The 21,349-nt window shown below is 35.6% G+C and overlaps 1 protein-coding gene across 1 annotated transcript in view; it reads right to left on the reverse strand.

Annotated features, from left to right (window-relative positions):
* Positions 1-221: 221 nt before the first annotated feature.
* The window catches only part of LOC125093787 (sulfotransferase 1 family member D1-like), a 38,860-nt gene continuing 17,732 nt past the window's right edge, over positions 222-21,349 (reverse strand). The window contains exons 2-8 of the mRNA XM_047719454.1: positions 15,047-15,205; positions 11,204-11,329; positions 10,303-10,400; positions 7,928-8,054; positions 6,960-7,054; positions 3,186-3,366; positions 222-589 (exon numbers count right to left, since the gene is read on the reverse strand). Of these exons, the coding sequence (XP_047575410.1) occupies positions 477-589; positions 3,186-3,366; positions 6,960-7,054; positions 7,928-8,054; positions 10,303-10,400; positions 11,204-11,329; positions 15,047-15,194 (888 nt within the window). The 5' untranslated portion in view covers positions 15,195-15,205 and the 3' untranslated portion in view covers positions 222-476. The remainder of the gene's footprint in view (positions 590-3,185; positions 3,367-6,959; positions 7,055-7,927; positions 8,055-10,302; positions 10,401-11,203; positions 11,330-15,046; positions 15,206-21,349) is intronic.

The following is a 21,349-nucleotide window of genomic DNA, read 5'->3' on the forward strand; positions in this document are numbered from 1 at the left end:
TTCTAGGGCAATACTTTTCAGTGAACTCCTGGCACAAAGATGTCATCAACCTTATATTACACTGGCATCATTTTAAGCATACAACAAAGAGAAATTAAAGACTTTTTAAAAGAATGCTTTGGTTCTAATCCACCCATCTTGAAGACCACCCTAAATATCTTCTTTGCAAATCCAATGACCCAGAACTTGAATTTAAAAAATAAAGCAGATATACGTATATCGATTTTAAACTTCAGTTTATTATTTTGTCTTTAAGAATAGTAAGAACATTGTGGAAAGTGATTAAAATTGTACAGACAGTGTTGGTTTTTCATATGCAGCTTTTGAAATTCTTTGAATATTCTATTACAAAGCACGAATATTAGTAAGTACAGAAATATTAGCATATAGAATTTTTGTCATTAAATGTTCAAAGGAATTTTTATTTTTTGTAATTTAAGTGCCTGCTAAAGGAGTCGGAGAAAGAACAGGATTTCTTAAATCTCCGAACGAAACCGTAGCGTAGACCCTTTCATTTTCTTTTCATAATCTTCTTCAAATCTTTCATATTGGGCTACAGTGAACTGATTTTTCCAATCTCCTGAAATGCCTGAAAAGAAAGATAAAATGGTACATTTGAGACTACTATAAAATTTCCTTCTTAGATCAGTTTTCATTTGAATTGCCATACGTGTATTTTTAATCCTTTAACTTTTTCGTATCTGCTCCATAACTCCATTCCTCACTCCCAAACTCCTGGTCCTTCTTAGTTTTCAAAAAACAAAAACAAAAACAAAAAAACACATAAACAAACAAGGATTTGTCCAGTATCTTATATAAATAAGTAATTCTTTCAATATTTCAAGAAATGTCACTGGGAGAAATTCCAGTGTTCCAAAATCTTTATTCTTTGGCCTTAATAGCATTGTTAACAAAAAACAGAGAATTTTTCAGTCCTTTTAAGACTGTATTTTTCCAATATCAAGTGGTAATTTATGAAAAAAATTTCTATGACCAAGTAAGATTTAAAAATGACTGGGTTAAATGTAATTAAACATATGTATTATTACAGGATTGTTCAATTTTCTTAAGGATTTTTAAAATTTATTTGACAGAGGGATACATAGCAAGAGAGGGAACACAAACAAGGGGAGTGGGAGAGGGAGAAGCAGGCTTCCATGCTTCCAGAAGAGGAGGGAACCTTATGTACGGCTTGATCCCAGGACCTTGGGATCATGACCTGAACCAAAGGCAGACACTTAACAACTGAGCCACTCAGGATTGCTCAATTTTCAAAAGACTAACCATATCTTAAAACCTTGAAGGAAAGACAGAGAGCATAGCATTTGCAAAGAATATCTGATAATTCACAGACCTGTATTTCTGGGGCAAATAATACATTATATGTTAATAAAAATAATTTAAACAAACAAACAAAAAACAATGCCTTTTCTCACAGGTAATGAAGAAGACATTTGCAAGCCAAGTTTTAGGAGAGAGAAAAAAGGGCAGTGAAGAAAACATGCCAAAATAGCTTTATTAATCCACTCCAGGATTTCTCAACTTTGGCATTTTATTAATTAATTAACTAATTAATTAATGATTTTAAAATTTTTCCACGATTGACATTCAAAGCTAGACCACTGGCTGGGCAGATGTGAGATTGCCCTGTGCATTATAGTGTGTTTAGCAGTATCCTAGGCCTAGTCACATTACGTGCTTATAGCACAACCTCAGTCATGACTCTCAAAAATGTCTTTGGATGTTGCCAGACATTCCCTGGGAAGCAAAATCATACCCTTTTGAGATCTAGATATTCCTAGAAAGACTTACCCATGGCCTACTTTCTAACTTTCTAAAAATTATATAAAAAAAAAAATCTCTGGGATGCATGAAGACACATCATAATTCATGAAATTACCCTTACTTGTCCCTATATAAGCTGTCACCAAAATACTTGTTTCTCCAAAGCTGTCTTAGATTATATTAATAATTATTTACTCTGTACTGTAAGATTTTACACCACTGACATGTGTTGTGTGATTCCTCTTCCCCTCGTTAGCTTTGGCTTGGATTTTGAATATGTTTGACTAATGGAATTTGAATATGTGCAATATTCACCACATCTAAACAGAAACTCTAAAGACATTGCAAGTTTCCAACATCTCTCCTGCTCTTCTTGTCTACTATGATCTTGGGCATGTCCCACAAATGGGTAGCTTTTTCAGCCTATGTTTCAGAAAGAGAAGACATACGAGGCTGAGACCATGAAAGTCAAGTAAAACTGATCAGAATCAAAAAGAATTAGCAAAACTGCAGCAGCTGCTGGTGGCCAGAATTCAACAACATTAATCAAAAATAAAACTTGTGGTTGTAAGCCACTGAGATTCTTGGAGGTACTGTGTTTTTGTTTCTGTTTTTCAAATATTTCATTTATTTATTTGAGTGAGAGAGAGAATGAGAGAGCATAAGTAGGGGGAGGGTTACAGGGAGAGAGAGGGAGAAGCAAGCTCCCCGCCATGCAGAAAGCCCACAACCCCTGGGATGAGGACCTGAGTTGAAGGCAGACTCTTAACTGACTGAGCCACCCAGGTGCCCCTTGGAGTTGTTTGTTTTATAGCAAAACTAATACATACACAACTAACAGAATCTCTCCTTTCTTTCTCTTTTTCTCTCTCTCTTACACACACACACAATTCAATTCAACACATCTTTATTAAGGAACTATTTTTTGCAAGATCCTAACTATACACTGAGATACAATGATTTACCATATGATTTATCAATGATTTATCATAACAAGAACCTCTAGGAATTGCCACTTTTCATTATTCATTTGATATGCTTAACATCATTTAAGCTGGCTACCCATCACAGTAAAAATTTTAAGGAATATGAAGAATATCTAGAGAGTTCAGACAAATGAACTCTTTGCCAAGAATGCCAAGACTCTTGCTTATCAGTGCATAGGCTCTTGACTAAACATTTCTCATTTGAAGGTTTGCCATACATGTTGTGCTTACAGAAATTATAGTTTATGGGCCACAAATTATTTCACCTAAGATTTTTTTGTTCCTATTTCTTTTTTTTCTTGCCAGCATACTCAACCTTTTTCCATTTCCTATAATATTATTCTTTGTTTCCTACCTACACCCTCCATGACTGTAATTAGCAAGCTGTATAGAAACTGGTATATGATTTCTCACCCTTTCTCATGAAGGGAGATACAGAATGATCCATATCAAAATCTGGTACAGTGCTATAATTTGTACTTGGATTCTGCTTCATCACATCAAAGGAGCTATGATAGAGGATTTTATCCACGGTTTCTTCTGACAGTTCTTTGTCTAGAAACTTTAACAACTTCTGAATTTCATGCTTTGGATCCTAAAAAAATTACAAAGAAAAAGAATTATTTCAGGTAGATTTAGTCATAAAATAGACACTGCATTTAATATGGTTCTACATATGTCAATGTGGTGAAAGAAATTATTTTATATTTTTGTGCCCTTTTCATTTTGCTTTCCAAAGTACATGTCCTATTCTTGGCCAGACCACCATCCGCTAAAAGGAAGAGTAAATTTTGATTGTTTGTCTGTTTTTCAAATTTTTATTTAAATTCTAGTTAGTTAACATATAATGTAATATTGGTTTCAGGAGTAGAATTTAGCCATGCATCTCTTATATATATACCCAGTGCTCATCATAGCAAGTGCCTTCTTTAGTACCCATAATTTTGTTCAAACAGTACAAAAAAAAAAAACAGGTTAATATTCAATCTTTCACACTCAAAAATAGACTTAACCTGTAGAATAACAAATGGTAATAGTGCAAGCTAATATTATCATAAGGTATAATTTTTAAAATCCTTGATCTCCTTTTTTAAATCATATCTAATATAAAGAATAGATTATTTACCAAATATTGTTTAAAGATTTTATTTCTTTATTTGAGAGAGAGAGAGATAGAGAAAGAACATGAATGGGCTCAGGCAGGGAGAGGTACAAAGGGAGCAGGAGAAGCAGGCTCCAAGCTGAGCAGGGAGTCAGATGCAGGTCTCAATCCCAGGACCCCGGGATCATGACCTGAGTGGAAGTCAGATGCCTAATTGACTGGACTACCCAGGGAATCCCCACCTACCAAACACTGAAAGAAGAATTAATACCCATTCCTTTTCTTCTCAAACTCTTCCAAAGAGTAGAAGAGGGAGTAACAATTCCAAAAACATTTACAAGACCAGCATTACCAAAAACCAGATAAGAACAATACAAGAAAATTAAAGTCTAACATATCTGATGAACATCAATGTAAAAGTCCTCAACAAAATACTAGCAAACAAAATTTAACAGCACAGTAAAAGGTTTGTATGCCTTGATCAAATGGGATTAATTCTAGTGATACAAAAGCGGTTCAATATCAGCAAACCAATATAATAAGCCACATTAACAAAATGAAGGGTGAAAATCATATGAGCATTTCAAAACATGCAGAAAAAACATTTGACAAAAGTAAAACAGTAAAGGCCATATATGACAAGGCCATAGCTAATATACTCAATGATGAATTTGATGATGAAAAGCTGAAAGCTTTTCCTCTAAGATCAGGAACTGTAGTCAGCAATAACTATAGTTAACAATACTGCATTGTATATTTGAAAGTTGCTAAAGAGTAGATCTTCTCATCACAAGAAAATCTCTTCTTCTCATCACAAGAAAAAAATAACTATGTCAGCTAGACTTACTGTGATCCTTTCATAACATATACATATATTGAATCATTACATTGGTAATATTATGTTATATGTTAATTATGTCACAAGAGAAGAAAAAAACATTACCTATTCCCAAGAGTTATAGTGGAAAAGAAGATGCTCTTTCTACCTCACTCCTCTATAGATTTTTTGATAGTATGAATATAAGAGGAGGAAAGTAGATAAAATCCTATCCATTTCCAGCCAAAGAGTGGCGGAGAAGAGAAAGAGGCAATGATGAAGAGGTGAGATATATTTGATGTATTTCTTATGATTTCCGTCCTCAATGCTTCAGACTCCTTAGGATAGCATGTAAGAACAGGGTAAGAGTAGCACTCAGGCCAAATAGTATGGGCCTTGTTACCCACTGGAGAGGTGATCTTCTTGGTGGTCCAAACCAAGGTGAGACTGAGAGCCATAATCTTAGTGACCTGGTGCAGTCAGGCAGAAAGGCAATCCATTTAGCTTTATTGAGGTGCCCATCTCAATTCATGGAACTAGAACCAGAGTTTCTATAGTGGCTCTAAAATAATCTATTTCTTGTAGAAACAGAAATGAACTTGGTGGAAATCAGACACACATCTTAATTATTCAAGGGGAAGAACCACAGAGAAGTCCCAGTTGTATCAGGTCTATCCTGTGAAAGTTAAATGGAAGCATGATGGGGAAAAGGTTCACTGCTTAAGCTTGGAATGGGAATATTTGGTGTGGATTTGATGGCACTGCCACTCTGGAACCCTTCAGTAATTTTGAGCCTTTTCCACCAGCAGATGTAGATTCTCCTCCCATACTTGAGGAGACTAAACTTCTTTTGCTTAAAGACCTTATTATATTTAATGTGGGAAGTTTTCTTTCCAGATAACACCTATCCTCTTCAAGATCCCCAACAACACCTACTTGTTGTTTCTAGACACATAATTAGGGTAACATGTCACCCCTTAATCTAGAGTAACAGGAAAAAAAATGCTTTAAACAGGATGTAGAAGAAGCTGGGGATTTAACTAATGAATCTCCCAGAGGGGGTCACCTTAGCTGAGTAAGGTGGTTTCCCTAGAGGCTATAGAACAGATTTCTCAAATAAGAGATGAAAGGTAGTCATAGTTATCTAAAGGAATTTAGGTGTGGACAAGCTTCCTGAAACACATTCAACCTAAGAGATATGGAACACTTCTTAAATGGACTATTTAATCAGATCAGAATAAGTTTTTGATCAAAATGGAGAGCGAATTAATTTTCATGCTAATAACCAGATAGAAGATGAAAAAATAAAAACTAGATGTTTTATAAATTAAATTACATGTTTTCTCCACTGTGCTGTCCCTTTGGGGAAACAATCACAAATAAGATAATTTTAATCCCTACATTCAAGGAACTTACATTATACTAAAGGAGACCAAGACAATGTAAGAAACACATATGTAAAATAATTAGAAGTGGGGTGGATGTTATGAAAAAAACATTAAGAAAAGGGATTTTAATAGATAATATAAAGTGAATTATTTGACACTATGGATATGAAAGAACTCTGTGGAGAGTTAACATTTAAATTAAGACATGGGGCTCTTGGGTGGCTCAGTGGCTTAAAGCCTCTGCCTTCGGTTCAGGTCATGATCCGAGTCCTGGGATCGAGCCCCACATTGGGCTCTCTGCTCCATGGAGAGCCTGCTTCCCCCTCTCTCTCTCTGTCTGCCTCTCTGCCTACTTGTGGTCTCTGTCTGTCAAATAAATAAATAAAATCTTTAAAAAAAAATAAGATATGAAGGAAGAGAAAATGTTAATTTGAAAATAGTGGAGAAAAAACTTTTCAGGCAGGCTCACTTAGTAAGAAGAGGAAAAGTGAAACCAGAAGCGTTTGGAGAGATAGGGACTAAATAATGCTGAGCTCTAAATTATCTTAATGATTTTATAGTTCAGGTAAACAGAAATCATTGACGTATTTGAAGAAGACAGCAGGCATACTCTTATTTAGATTTCAAGATCATTTTCTCTGAGTGGACAATAGAGGCAACATGAGGTACTCCAAATAAGTTAAGATAGGTGCCTGAACTAGAGCAGGAGGCAGTAGTGGTAAATATAAGTAAATTGAGTAAAAGATCAATTTTCAAGGCAGCGTTACCAGGGCAGGGGATTAGTAATATTTATAGACCAAGAGAAAGGAAAATGTGATACAAAAAAAAAAAAGATGAAACTTAGGTTTCCTTAAAAAATAAAAATTATAATTGCCTTTTACCTCTTTCATGTCTTCATAGAATAGGTAATGGATACGATAATCATTCCTCTTCTCCCACCAGCCCTTCACATGGTCATACCAAGAACCAAACACCACTAGATCGAAAGATTAATGTTTTGCAAAATTAGAAAAATTTACATAAAGAATTGTTAAATATTATTCCATGTCCTCATTATCAACACAAACACACTTCTTAGTTCAAGGAAGAGGGATGGTAGGATAATTCCCCCTGTTCTCACTGAATTTGCAATCTACTTGGAAAAGAGTGGCAGGAAAGTTCATAGAAGAAGGAGAAAGGGAGAGAAAATCTTAGGGATGGAGAGGTTAGGAAAGGGCTGCGAAGGAAGAAGAGTATATTTGAATGTAAGAAGAAGAATTGGGGTTTGATAATGATAAGAATGAGTAGATATTCTATGGACAGAGAATAGTCCAAGTAGCAGGGGTAGTAAAAGTTTGCAAGAAATCATTGAGCTGTTTTTGCCTTGATAGAAGAATGTTTATATGAGAACTTTAAGTAGAGCTACTACTATTGGCATAAATATGTCTCCCTGAAGGAGAGAATGCATAGGTAGAGAAAGAGATCCTTGAAGATAAAATCTTTACCCAACAATTTTCAGTTTATATAATAAAAATTAGGGAATGGTAAAGAAAAGAGAGTCGATGAAATATATGTAAAATCAAAACAATGCAATGGATGCACAGCAAGAGAAGAAAACAATTGTCACTAAGCACTAATGAAACAATAAGGCAAAGGACTGAAATATCTGTATTACATATTCCCCAAAAGTTCTCAAAGGGAAGAGACAACTATGTATTCTGCTTCCTCTATAGTCTTCTTAAAACATTAGTAGAGTCCTGGGCACATATTAGGTTTATAATAAACACAGATTTATATTTGACCTTTCTATCTCTTTGAAAAAAGACTTTTCTCTATAGAACTCCTTGATTAAAGTAAGAGTTGAACCCACCCTTCCCAGTCATGAATTTATCCAGGAACTCCTCCCAGGTGCCAGGCTCTGGGTGTAATTTTGCCATCTGGTAGAAATAATAGTAAGACACAGCCACATCCTTAGCATTTCGTGCCACATAGACCATCTGTGGGGAGATATGGGAAATCATGATTTCATTTATATTATTTAATAGTTTGTAAACTTTTACTTATCTTGCAAGAATGCTTACTTTCTCTTTTCTATTTCCTCTTTAGCCTTTGAAAAGAACATCTCCAAAAACACAAAAAACCAAGTATCATAGGAATAACAGTAAATATTAACAAAAATGAGATAATATTGTTCTTAAATTTACAATATTTTTCTGTGTCACTTATTAAAACATATAAAAAGGAAAATAAAAGTTACCAAACTTAAAAAGATAAGCTTTTTAAGAAATTTTTTTACTATTAGTTTTTTTGAGAGAGAGCACACTTGTTTGAGTTGGGGGGAAGTTCTGAGAGAGACGGAGGGAGACAATTTAAAGCAGGCTCCACACTCAGTGCTGAGCCCAATGGGGGACTCCATCTCACGGTCCTGAGATTATGACCTGAGCTGAAATCAAGAGTTGGACACCTAACTGAGCCACCCAGGCACCCCTAAAGTAAAATTTTTAAAGCTGAAAAAATGTCCTATTTTGAACTGAAAATAAGTTATTATTTGGGTACATTTAATCAATAATGAATAAACATTCTTCATTCTGCTCACGATCACATAATGATCATTGCTGTTTATAATGATTTGGTGTGAGATTAAAATTTCATTTATGTATAGAGCCCTAAAATCTGCTTGGAAACAGAAATTTTGAGCATATTTTCCAAGAGAAATGACATTGTTATGTCTCGGTGATAATTTGGTTTTCAGGCAAGTCCACTGAAATCCATTAAGCTTAACTTCTCCCCTGAAGTACATCTAATAATAATACTGAGGCCCCAGGCATCCATGCAGTAAATAAAACCTTAAGGGAAAATGTATTCAGGAAGAAATCTCCTTTCATCTAATTAGAAACAGCTTTCTTCTTTTCTTTTAGTTGATGGGAAAAGGAAATGGGAAATTTTATATCCCTGAGTTCCTGATAGTAGTTCTCATATTCTGGGATAAAAGAGGAGTGGGTAGAAAGATTGAGTGTAGAGTTCTAAGATTTGAGACTGCTGCTGATGTAATTTTTTGAGATAAACATGTCTAATAACTTCCTATTTTGATACCAAGAGACTATGTTAATGAGCCAACTGTCTTCTTCTGTGATCATCACCTCTAAGTTCTTTAGGGAGGACTGTTTCTACTTGCCTCAGTAAAGATAGAATGTGCGTTGGAAGTACTATTTTAATTACCAACAAATAGTATCCATCCAGCTATCATTAATAGTACAGTGGGTAAGTTGGTTGGGAATATTCACAAAGACAATGGAATTCCTTATATCAGTGGTTCTCAAACATTAGCATGATTCAAATTCATCTGGAGGTTTTATTAAAACTCAGATTTCTGGACCTCATCCCCATAATCTTTGATTGAATAGGTCTGAATTGGGCCTGAGATTTGCTCCTCTCACATGCTACTTTTGCTCAGGGTACCACATTTTGTGATCCAGCAGGCTACATTAAAGAAAACAAAACAAAAACAAGGTGACAGCATGATAAGAATTGATCTCATAAACATTCTTTTAAATGAAATAAGTTCAATATTCAAGATTATATACTCTCCTTTTACAGACAAACTAATTTATAATAAAAACATTCAGGATAGTGGTTATCTTTGAAGATAGGGATTGCTGCCCAGAGTGTGAAGAAACAGAGCTTTTGGGGTGCTGGAAATGTTCAATTTCTTGATCTGGGTACAGCTTTCATGGTTATTCTCACTTTGTAAAAATTCATCAAGCTCTATGTTTAAGATTTACGTACTTTTCTCCATATATGTTATAGTTGAATTAAAATAGTTATTTTTAAAACAAAGCCAAAAAGGAACCCATTATATATATAAATAATATAAAATATATAATTATAAGCCCATATTTGTAAATTATAATTATATTAAATTCTTGAAGAAGCAGTTCTAGCATTATTTAAATACTTAGATGCTATTTAAAAGTAGATACTGAGTAAAGGGAGTTAGATAGAAAGACAGGCATTTTAGAGAACAGAAAACCTGAGAGACTCTCAGTGTTTGGGCACTAAATCTGTATCTATATAGTTATAGCACTTGTGTCCACTGGTGTTATTTCAACCCTTGGACGTAGGGACCACACTATTATTTTTGCAATGATTTACCCAGGGGTTGTAATATCCCACTGTAATTTCTGCATGATGAATAAAAGAAATTTCAACACAAATAAGGATTTTTTTTTCTTTAAATGTTGCTACCTTGCAGTTATTTTTCCAAAATGAAGAAGGGAGAAGTTGAACAGGCAGGTGTGTTTTCACTAATCGAGGAGGCTTCATGTTTTTCAAGTCCTCCACACCTATAAGCACAGAAGTTAAGCTACATTATAAATGTGGAATCATAAAGGTCAATTGCAATAAACTCTAAGACTTTGTAAACATTAAATCCACCATATGGCTTGAAATAACTTTTTGGCTTCAGATACATATAAAATCTACCATGGGATCAAAAATGATAAATTCTTGTTAGTTATGCCGTTTTATTTCCTATGTAGAACAGACAATAACAGTCCGTAAAATCTTCAGGTGTAATACCTTGCTGAGGCAGAAACAACAATAGGAAAATGTCAAGACATCCAAATTTTTCCTTCATTTATCTTTCTTTTCTCATTTACTATATGGGGAAGCTGAACTAGAAGATTTCAAAACCCCTTTCCAGCTTTCTTATACTCAAATTATAAGACTGAATTAAGCCATAAAGCTCATAACTAATTTTTAAAATTTTAATAATACAAGATCATCCATAATTCTGTTTCTTGAGTCTGTGAACATCAGCTAACAAGCAGTAGACATGATTTTATATTGGATCAGACAATTTTCTGTATATAACAAGTGTACATTTAAATGTTGAAGAGCTCCATCTGTGCAATTAAGAAAACATATATACTCATCAAAATCTCCTCTTATGCAGATATTATCTTTGGGTGCAAGAGGCATATAATATGGTTGTTAAGTACAACCGAATTCTTACTCTTCTATTAGAAACACTCAGGATTTAACTGTCCAAGCTCTGTCTATAGCAGTCCATCGTGATTCCTCCAAACACCACAAAATGATAGGGGGATTTATTCCTATGGTAAAAAGGAAAATTCAGGGAAAATACCATTCTCGATTCCAGGAACAATCAATTCCATGAACGGCACTCGTTTGTATATTACATCCCGCTTACATTTCTCCACATCCCCATTGTTATAGATCAAATCCAATATTTCACTGACCCAGGTTGTTCCTAAGGGGAAAAAAAAAAATGGAACAACTATAAACTTCTCCATCAAAAAGGATATAAGAAGGTCAATATAGGTAGAGAAGTTGTACAATATCAAAAACAAAAAGGTGCTCTTCCTTTCCATCCCCCTTTTCTCTTACCACTTTTCTGAATAAAGATCCTTATCTATCTTGAACATGTGTATTTGTGAGAGAGTGACAGGAAGCCTGATTAAAATAATCATAAAGTAAGCCTTAAAAGGAAAGTAAGATGTGGGTAATCTAAGAGACAGTATGTAAGTCATGTAGCATACCCTTCTGAGTGGAATGCAGAGGGAAGCAGCCAATTTCAAGTAGGCTGACTAGAAACTTGTACAGTTTTTATTAATATCACAAATATGATCAGGCTTTGAGGGCTGAAGAGTTTCTGAGGAAAAACATTCGGTGGAGGTGTGAAGAAAGATACAAAGAGAACTTTGCATCTGTGGTGACCAGGTACTACTTACAAACAAAAGAACATTGATCCTAAGTGAGCGGAGTGGATGGAGTCACTCTGTTTTTTTCTGAGATTGTGTCTCATTAACCTTGAGAAATGGATCCAAAGTACAGTTGATCACCTACCGACAATGGTTCAACTTAGGATTTTTTGACTTTACAGTGGTGTGAAACTCATAGGCGCTCAGTAGAAACTGAACTTTGAATTTTAAATTTTGATCTTCTCCTGGGCTAGTGATAAGCAATATGAAGCTTTCTCTCATGACGCTGGGCAGAGGCGGCTAGCTGCAGCTCCCAGTCAACAAGATAAACAACTGATTCACTTATAACCGGTCTATACCCACACAATCATTCTGTTTTTCACTTACAGTACAGTATTCAATAGATTACATGAGCTATTCAGCACTTTATTATAAAACAGGTTTTGCATTAGTTTTGCCCAATTACAGGCTAGTATAACTGTGCTGAACACATTTAAGGTGGGCTAGGCTAAGCTATGATGGTTCGGTATCAAATACATTTTCAAATTATGATGAGTTTATAGGGAGGTAACCTCATCATAAGTCTGTATTTAAGGATATGGCCTCTTTAATTATCTACAGTATTCAATGATCAGGTTATTGAGGATAGGCTGACAAAGCAATTTTAAGATTGGAGAAAAATATCTTCTTAACTGTTCCCATTCTCTTCCCCTTTATCAAACATATAAGGAATGATAGTCTGTAAAGTGAATAATCATGGGTGGAAACTCAAAATTAACTTAAGTAATTAATCTATGTACTGCATAGATTTTTGGCCAATGACCTCACAAAGATGTACCTTTGATTAGTTCCACAAATTAGAGTACTTTAGGCCTCCTTTTTAGTCCTTTCTTGTGGACAATTCTTCCTTCTTTTCATCCCTAAATCATGAATGTGAGACTATCTCCCTCATCCCTCTAACAGAGACAATTACAGTACTAAGAAAAAGGTGAGTGAAATTAATACTATCCTTGAAGAGTTTGTTGCCTCATCTTGCTTAGTCTTAAGCAAAGATGCCTTGGGAAAAAGAGACCTAAATTCTGGGGCACCTTGGTGGCTCAGTCATTAAGCGTCTGCCTTGGCTCGGGTCATGATCTCAGGGTCCTGGGATCCAGCCCCACATCGGGCTCCCTGCTCTGCAGGAGGCCTGCTTCTCCCTCTCCACTCCCCCATCTTGTGTCCCCTCTCCTGCTATGTCTCTGTCAAATAAATAAATAAAATCCTAAAAAAAAAGAAGAAGAAGAAGAGTGGGGCACCTGGGTGGCTCAGTCATTAAGCTTCTGCCTTTAGATCAGCTCATGATCCCAGGGTCCTGGGATCCAGCCCTGCATCAGGCTCCCTGCTCTGCAGGAAGCCTGCTTCTGCCTCTCCACTACCCCTGCTTGTGTTCCCTCTCTCACTCTCTCTCCCCCTGTCTCTCTCTGTCAAATAAATAAATAAAAAATCTTTAAAAAAACGAGAGAGAGACCTAAATTCCAAAGTACAACAGAACACATTTCATTTCCTGTCAGTAAATTAATTATGGTCACCGAAATCTGATGGAAAGAAATGCCACTTTAGCTATGCTTCAAATTAGAAATGTTTATTTTCCATAATTTTCCATAATTTTAAATTCCATAATTTTTTTCATAATTTTACTCATATATGGAGTAAATGAGCTTTAATCCTTTATAACAAAATTAACAGGGAACTGATATATTAATAACTTTAAAACACGTTCTCAACAGTTTGTAAAGGGAAAAAAAAAATCAAAGACAAAAATGACCAAGAGTATATAATTACTATGTGTAGCCATCTAGCCATCAGCTTTTTTAGAAGAAATCCAGCTTCAAAGAGCACTTTCGTATATAAACTGTTTGTATGATTATATTATACCTTCCAAAGATGATCTTAATGGTTTTCTGCCTGTGAATATGTTTTTTAAAATAGTGAAAACAAAAGAGCATGTACATTTTCAGTAACTGCCCTACCTTTCCTAAATTTGTATCTCAACAAGGAGATGCAGAGCAGTTTTGGTTCCAAACAATTTGGGATTGGTGGATGGCTCAGAGAACAATGTGTATAGTAAGAAAAGAAAGAAAAAATAAGCATTTACAAAAACAAGCTTGCGGGACGCCTGGGTAACTCAGTTGGTTAAGCCTCTGCCTTCGACTCAGGTCATGATCCCAGCGTCCTGGGATCTAGTCCCACACCAGGCTCCTTGCTCAGCGGGGAGCCTGCTTCTCCCTCTGTCTCTGCTGCCACTCTGCCTGCCTGTGCTCCCTCTCTCTCTCTCTCTCTCTCTCTGAAAAATAAATAAATAAAATCTTAAAAAAAAAAAAGAGCTTGTTTTCTATTTCTTCAAAGGTCTGTATTGTACATTTGTTTCTTTCCTGAGAGGATCTCTTTGTTTACATAACAGTGTTGTTATCTTGATATTAGAATCTCCAAAAATTCAGGTGTTTCCTCCCAGGCTTTGTTACATATCCCTATGAAGGAATTTTAATATTTATCATATGAAAAGATTAGTAGTCAATGTACTTATTAAAAACTTCTTGTCCTTAAGTCCTTTAAGAAATGAAGCAGAAATATAAAAGAAAGTTGACTTTAGGGAATTTAACAACTGGAACAGTTGATTGGCTACAGGCTTAAGTTAATTAAGTGGATAAAAGGCAGGAGAAAACCCATTCTCTGATATCTCTCTGTACATCTATCACTGAGTAAATGGAAGACTCTGTCATAAAAAGATCTGGAGAAATAAAAATTATTGATTCTTACTGAGGCATTTTAAATTCTCCTTTCTGAGATCACATACCGAAGTCAGTAGCTGTTTAACAGTATAACAAAATATTTCTAAACGCATTTATAAAGTGTTTAAAATAATAAAATATTAATATTTACCCATTATATTTAAAATATAATGAACAAAATATGTAAACATTAAAATGCATAGAAGGAATATAGATATGTAAAGATCCTAAAGAATCTAAATCATTTTAGATATGCAGTTTTAATAATTTTTATTTGAATTTACAAAGGAAAATAAAACAACAACATTAATTTTCCCTCAGGTTAGCCCCCATTCAAATGAAGGCGCTTTAGAATAGAAAGTGAGTTTATCTGATTTGCGACAAAACTGTGCCAGCAACTGCTACTGTGTACCCTTGACCAATGATCAGAAGATCAGTGGGCTTATACATATGGATGTATAAGCAATCAATGCGTGCAAATACATTAAAAGATCTTACCAGATTTAGGGTAGGTGGCGATCAGAAGGTCATCTGGTCGACTCTCAAAGGTCTCTACCTGGGACCACTCCTCAGCAATGCTCCAGAAGAGTGGGACACCCTGAACATCCACTAACTCCCTCCTGTAGATATCCAGCTTCTTGTCCATTTTTCAGAAACTAGATTTTAAACAAAGGGAAGCATGTTAAGGAGTCTTTGTTTTAAAAATATTAATAATGGGGTTCCTGGGTGGCTCAGTTGGTTAAGCATCTGCCTTCAGCTCAGGTCATGATCCCAGCATCCTGGGATTGAGCCAAGTCAGGCTCTCTGCTCAGCAGACAGTCTGCTTCTCCCTCTCCCTCTGCCCCTCTCCCCTGCCCCTGCTCTCTCTCCTCTCTCTCTCTCTCAAGTAAATAAATAAAATATTAAAAAATAAAAATAAATTGATATTTTATTAAATAAATTAGTATTTGATTACTATAGATCCAGCAGCATTAGATCACCTTCCTGTACATTATGAATCAGTGGGAAAAGAATGAGTACACAAACTAATAAGGTCTTGCAGGACTTATTTTATATACGCTGCTTATATGTTAAATATCAACACCTTCCACTGGTATTTTGAATTGTACACAGCATTGCTTTGGGCAAAGAGTGCTGGGATAGATGATAAAAGTATTGGATTTTGGAGTAAGGGGAGTGTAAGAACCACCGAACTGCCCATTCATTGCAGGGAAATTTAAATAAGCCTTATAACTGCAGTGGGCCTTTTTAACTGAAAACTGAAGAGTAGCCTAACGTAGTACTTCCTTCCTTTAAATTTCTAGGTGGGACTGGTCAATTATTCCATCTAAATTATATGTAACAGTCCACAAGAAGGAGAGTATGGATAGAGGGAGGGTGGGAAAGAGGAACTAAATGACCAAAAAGGCTGGGTAAAAGAAACAAACTGGAGGTAGGTGTAGCATCGGAGATAGATTGCTCTGACGAACTTTTTAAACATTGGTGATGTGTCATTTTCTATTCTGAGCATGACTCTAATAAAGGTACTTTTATGTCTCTTTTGCTGTCATATGTAAGACATACGACATACGACATTGAACTAGATATCCTGAGTCCTACTTCAAAACACGTTGTTGTTTTCCCAATTTTGCAGGAGCCGGAGTGGTTATTTTTCTTTCTCTGAAGTTCTAGAAAAACAGAGATTATCTAACAAGCTTAAGTTTATAAGGCTTCATGAGGTCCTCCGGCACTTGCTGAATTTCTCTTGAACCTTTTTGGATATGCAATTTCTTACCATTTTTTTTTCATGACCTCCCAACTCCACCTCTACCCTGCCCCATGCAAATAATTTTTATTTTCAAAGGTCATAAAATAGTTGCAGAATACCAAATCAATATACAAAAATATTTTGTGTTTCTATATGCTAACAAACTATCAGAAAAATAAAGAAGACAGTCCATTTACAAATCCATCTGCATCAAAAATAATAAAATAACAAGGGCGCCTGGGTGGCTCAGTGGGTTAAGCCGCTGCCTTCGGCTCAGGTCATGATCTCAGGTCCTGGGATCGAGGCCCACATCGGGCTCTCTGCTCAGCAGGGAGCCTGCTTCCCCCCTCTCTCTGCCTGCTTCTCCATCTACTTGTGATCTCTCTCTGTCAAATAAATAAATAAAATCTTTAAAAAATAATAATAATAATAATAATAAAATACCTCAGAATAAATTTAACCAAAGAGCTGAAAGAACTGTACACTGAAAACTCTAAGATATTAATGAAATACATTGAGGAAGGCACAAATAAATGGAAAGATATTCCATGTTCACAGATTATAAAAATTAATGTTGTTAAAATGTTCATACTATCCAGAATAATCCCAGTTATGTTCTCCATTATATCAAAGTGTAACATAGTGTATCACTGGGGCGCCTGGGTGGCTCAGTTGGTTAACCGGCTGCCTTCGGCTCAGGTCATGATCTCAGGGTCCTGGGATCAAGCCCCCATCGGGCTCTCTGCTCAGCGGGGAGCCTGCTTCTCTCTCTCTTTCTCTCTCTGCCTGCCTCTCTGCCTACTTGTGATCTCTGTCAAATGAATAAATACAATCTTTAAAAAAAAAAAGTGTATCATAGAACAAAAGACAAAATGTACAAGTCCTTGCTTGGCTAGCTACCAGGTTTCTGTTTGTTTTCTAGAACAAGGTGTTGTTGCTATTGATTTTGTTACTTATTTTATTTTGTTTTTCAATACACTTGTACATACTAACAGATAATGTCATGAAGGCAAAATTAATTAATTAATTCAAAAATATTTATTCAGTTTCTGGCAGACTCTTTTCATGAGGGAATCTAATGAATATAAAAACTTGTGGCTATGTTCATGGTGCTTAGAAGTAAGGAGGAAAGATAGATACCAACCAAACAATCATATCAATAAACTGAAATTTTCATTGGTGATAAGGTCTCTGAGGCAGAGATATATCCATAAATAGAGGGAAGTTGACAGAATCAAGCTGCTTAGAAATATTTCCCCTGGGAAATAAGTAAGTGTTAATTTGGAGAAGAGGCGAACTTTCCAGCCAGGATAAAGCACGTGCATAGACCCTAAAATGGGAGAGAGAAATAAGACATATGAGCATAGAGTGCAGATGAGGAGTTTCTAAATACTTTGCCAAGTTATGTGGTAAGAACTAGAGACTTCAGGATTTTTTCTGTGTAATTAAATGTGTCTGAAATACATTGGGGTCTCAGGCATTCTCCACCCAAACAAGGAAGTCCACTGACCCACCATGACGCACGGTTCCAGCAATAGTTCTGTCCTGATATGAAAGGGTAGTGACACACTGTACTTCTGGATGTTCAAGAGCATCACTGGGGAGGTGCATATATTTAAATATTACTATTTTGCTTTTACCAAAAGTCTTAGGATTTATAAATGCCATAGCGTTCCAATACAATAGGTAATAAATATTAAGTTGTTTCTTGGGTTTGCTATACCTCTAAAGTAAATTTATGGCAGCATTGGGTTATGATTTAATGGTATTGCTGCTACCATATTTCCTATTAATACTTGCTAATTTTCATGGCTATCTGTCTGTGAAAAGAAAGCATAAAAATTATAAGAAACAAAGTTTTAAAAGCTCATAGTTAGATATTATCTCCCCCTTCTTCCCCTCAGTTCCTAAATAACAAATTCTGTATTTGCTGGGAAGTACTAGGTACCAAATGCTGTTTGCAGGCAAGGACTGCACTTACAACACCTTTTTTTTTTTTTTCTAAGTGCAGAAAGTATATTTTTCAGTCTCCCTTACAGCTGGATTGGGAACATGTGACTAAGTTCTGGTCCCTGAGCTGTGGGTGATGTAAATCCTTTCCTTGACCTCCAGTCCTCTCTTCCATGGTCACAGAGCCCTTCTAGTCTGTGTGTTCAGATGCCCAGATTCGAGACTGAGGTGATCTTCCCACCCTGCTTCAGACTGCGACAGTGAAAATAAATTCTTCATTATGTTAAGCCATCGGTATTTTGGTGTTTTCCTTTTTTTTTTTAACTGTAGTATACAGTACATACTGTATTATCCAACATACTGTGGAAGCTACAGGAAAATTTACAGATGAAATATCTACTTTTATGGAGTTTACAATCAATGTGCAGTTAGATAAATGAAGAATAGACAATATATGGGGATAAGTACAATGAAGAAAAATAGAACATGGTGAAGTGATAAAGAATGAAGAGCTTAGTAGTAAGAGAAGAATAATAACTAGAATACATACAGAAAGGACAGATAAGTGAGTGTCCACACCTTTAAGGTGACAAGCCTCAAATGTAGCTTCTGCCTTCTCATCTACTCTGTAAACACACTCCACATGCTGATCTACACATATATATCACCAGCCTGACAAAGACTTACATATCTGAACATTTCCATGAGTGTCGAAACTGTTCCACAAACTTAAAACATTAAATCCGAGGTCATTTCTTTCCTCCCAAATATGTTTTTCTTACTATGTTATCTAGGCCCTACCTTAACTGTAAATCTCTTTAGAAACTCACTAGAAACAACAGAAGGGAGCTCCTCTCTACTTGCCAGATGGGAGGCTACCCAAATTATGAATCATTTAATAAATTAGATCTTAAGACTTGCTCTGTTGAATTTTGTTACCACATTTGAGATCCAAAGTAAATGATATTCAGGGACAACAAGAAACATGGGTGTGGCACTCTCAAGCCCTTTTGAGTCCATTGTTTTTCCTGCCCTTTTGGAAGGCTATTGGTAAGTGCCCTTGGTTTCAGCTCTGTTGCATTCAAGCTACTGATTCAGTTCAGGTTAGCGAATCAGTATAGACTCATAGGAGGCTCTAATGGAGTACCTCCTTAGCCCTTGTTTCAGTCCACAATTCCATGTTAGAATCTCTTCCCCATTTCCTGTCCAAAGTCTCCCTGAATGGAGTCTGCTGGTTTAGTCCACATTGGGGATTGCTGGTGGCGTGCATAGGGACTTCTCTTGGCCAGTCCATAGTGACATGTTTTGATTACTACAGGTGTGTTAAGGTGCACATGCTAGTTTGTCTTACTTTATATAAATAAAGGCTATTGCTAAAGGAATCTTGGAGGCCAAAATCTGCAAAAATTAGTGGGCACAGGTTGAAGTAGAAGTCAGCAAAAGGTAAAAATTATTTTTTTTTCTCATTTTTAAAAATTTAAATAAAATTAACTAATTTACATATAGTGTATTATTAATTTCAGAGGTAGAGTTTAGTGATTCATCAGTCTTTTATAATACCCAGTGCTCCTTACATCATGTGCCTTCCTTAATGCCCATCACCAGTTACCCCATTCCCCATTCCCCTGGCCTTCAGGCAATCCTCAGTTTATTTCCCATGAGTAAAAGTCTCTTATGGTTTATCTCCCTCTCTAACTTCATCTTAGGAATTATTCTTCCCTCCCTTCCCCTATGATCCTCTGTTTTGTTTCTTAAATTCCACATAGGAGTAAGACCATATAATTGTCTTTCTCTGATTGACTTATTTTGCTTAGCATAATACCCTCTAGTTCCATCCACGTTGATGTAAATGGTAAGTATTCATCCTTTGTAATGGCTGAATAATATTCTATTGCATAAACATACCACATCTTCTTTATCCATTCATCTGTCAACAGATATCTTGGCTCTTTACACAGTTTGGCTATTGTGAGCATTGCTGCTATAAACATTGAGTTGCAGGTGCCTCTTCAGATCACTACATTTGTATCTTTGGGGTAAATGCCCAGTAGTGCAATTGTTGGATGGTGGAGTAGCTCTGCTTTCAACTTTTTGAGGAATCTCCATACTGTTTTCCAGAGTGACTGCACTAGCTTGCATTTCCACCAAGTGTAAGAGGGTTCTCCTTTTTCCACATTCTTGTCAACATCCACTTTCTGACTTGTTAATTTTAACCATTCTGACTGGTGTGAAGTGGTATCTCATTGTGGTTTTGATTTGTATTTCCCCGATGCCAAGTGATGTTGAGCATTTTTCATATGTTTCTTGGCCATTTGGATGTCTTCTTTGGAAAAATTTCTGTTCATGTTTCCTGCCCATTTCTTGACTGGTTTATTTGTTCTTTTGGTGTTGAGTTTGATAAGTTCTTTATAGATTTTGGATACTAGCCCTTTATCTAATAAGACATTTGCATATATCTCTTGGTTGTCTTTTGGTTTTGTTGACTATTTCTTTTGCTGTGCAAAAGCTTTTTAACTTGATGAAGTCCCAAATGTTCATTTCTGCCTTTGTTTCCCTTGTCCTTGGAGACATGTCTAGCAAGAAGTTGCTGCAGCCAAGGTCAGAGAGGTTGCTGCCTGTGTTCCCTTCAAGGATTTCGATGGATCCCTGTCTCACATTTAGGTTTTTCATCCATTTTGAGTCTATTTTTTGTGTATGGTATAAGGAAATGGTCCATTTTCATTCTTCTGCATTTGGCAAAAGATAAATATTCTTACTAGAATGAGTTCTTCCTTTTCTTTTTTTTATATTTGCATATACATTTACTAAAAATGGATTCCAAATTTCTATGACAATACATTGAATACAAAAATAAGAAAGACAAAGGGGAAATGTGTATAATTTATCATAATGAATTGCATATATGGTATTTTTATACATTACTATTAAATACCCTAAATTCCAATATCTTCTACTTGGCAGTAGTATAATAATCTTACTCAAAAGTCAGCATGTCATAAAATAGCTAATATTAATATTGCAATCCCTGTAATTTATTATTTATTTATTTATTTGGTTGGTTGGTTGGTTGGTTTTGGTTTCAGGTTTTTATTTAAATAAATAGT

This window comes from Lutra lutra, chromosome 2, assembly GCF_902655055.1.
Source record: "Lutra lutra chromosome 2, mLutLut1.2, whole genome shotgun sequence".
NCBI lineage: Eukaryota > Metazoa > Chordata > Mammalia > Carnivora > Mustelidae > Lutra > Lutra lutra.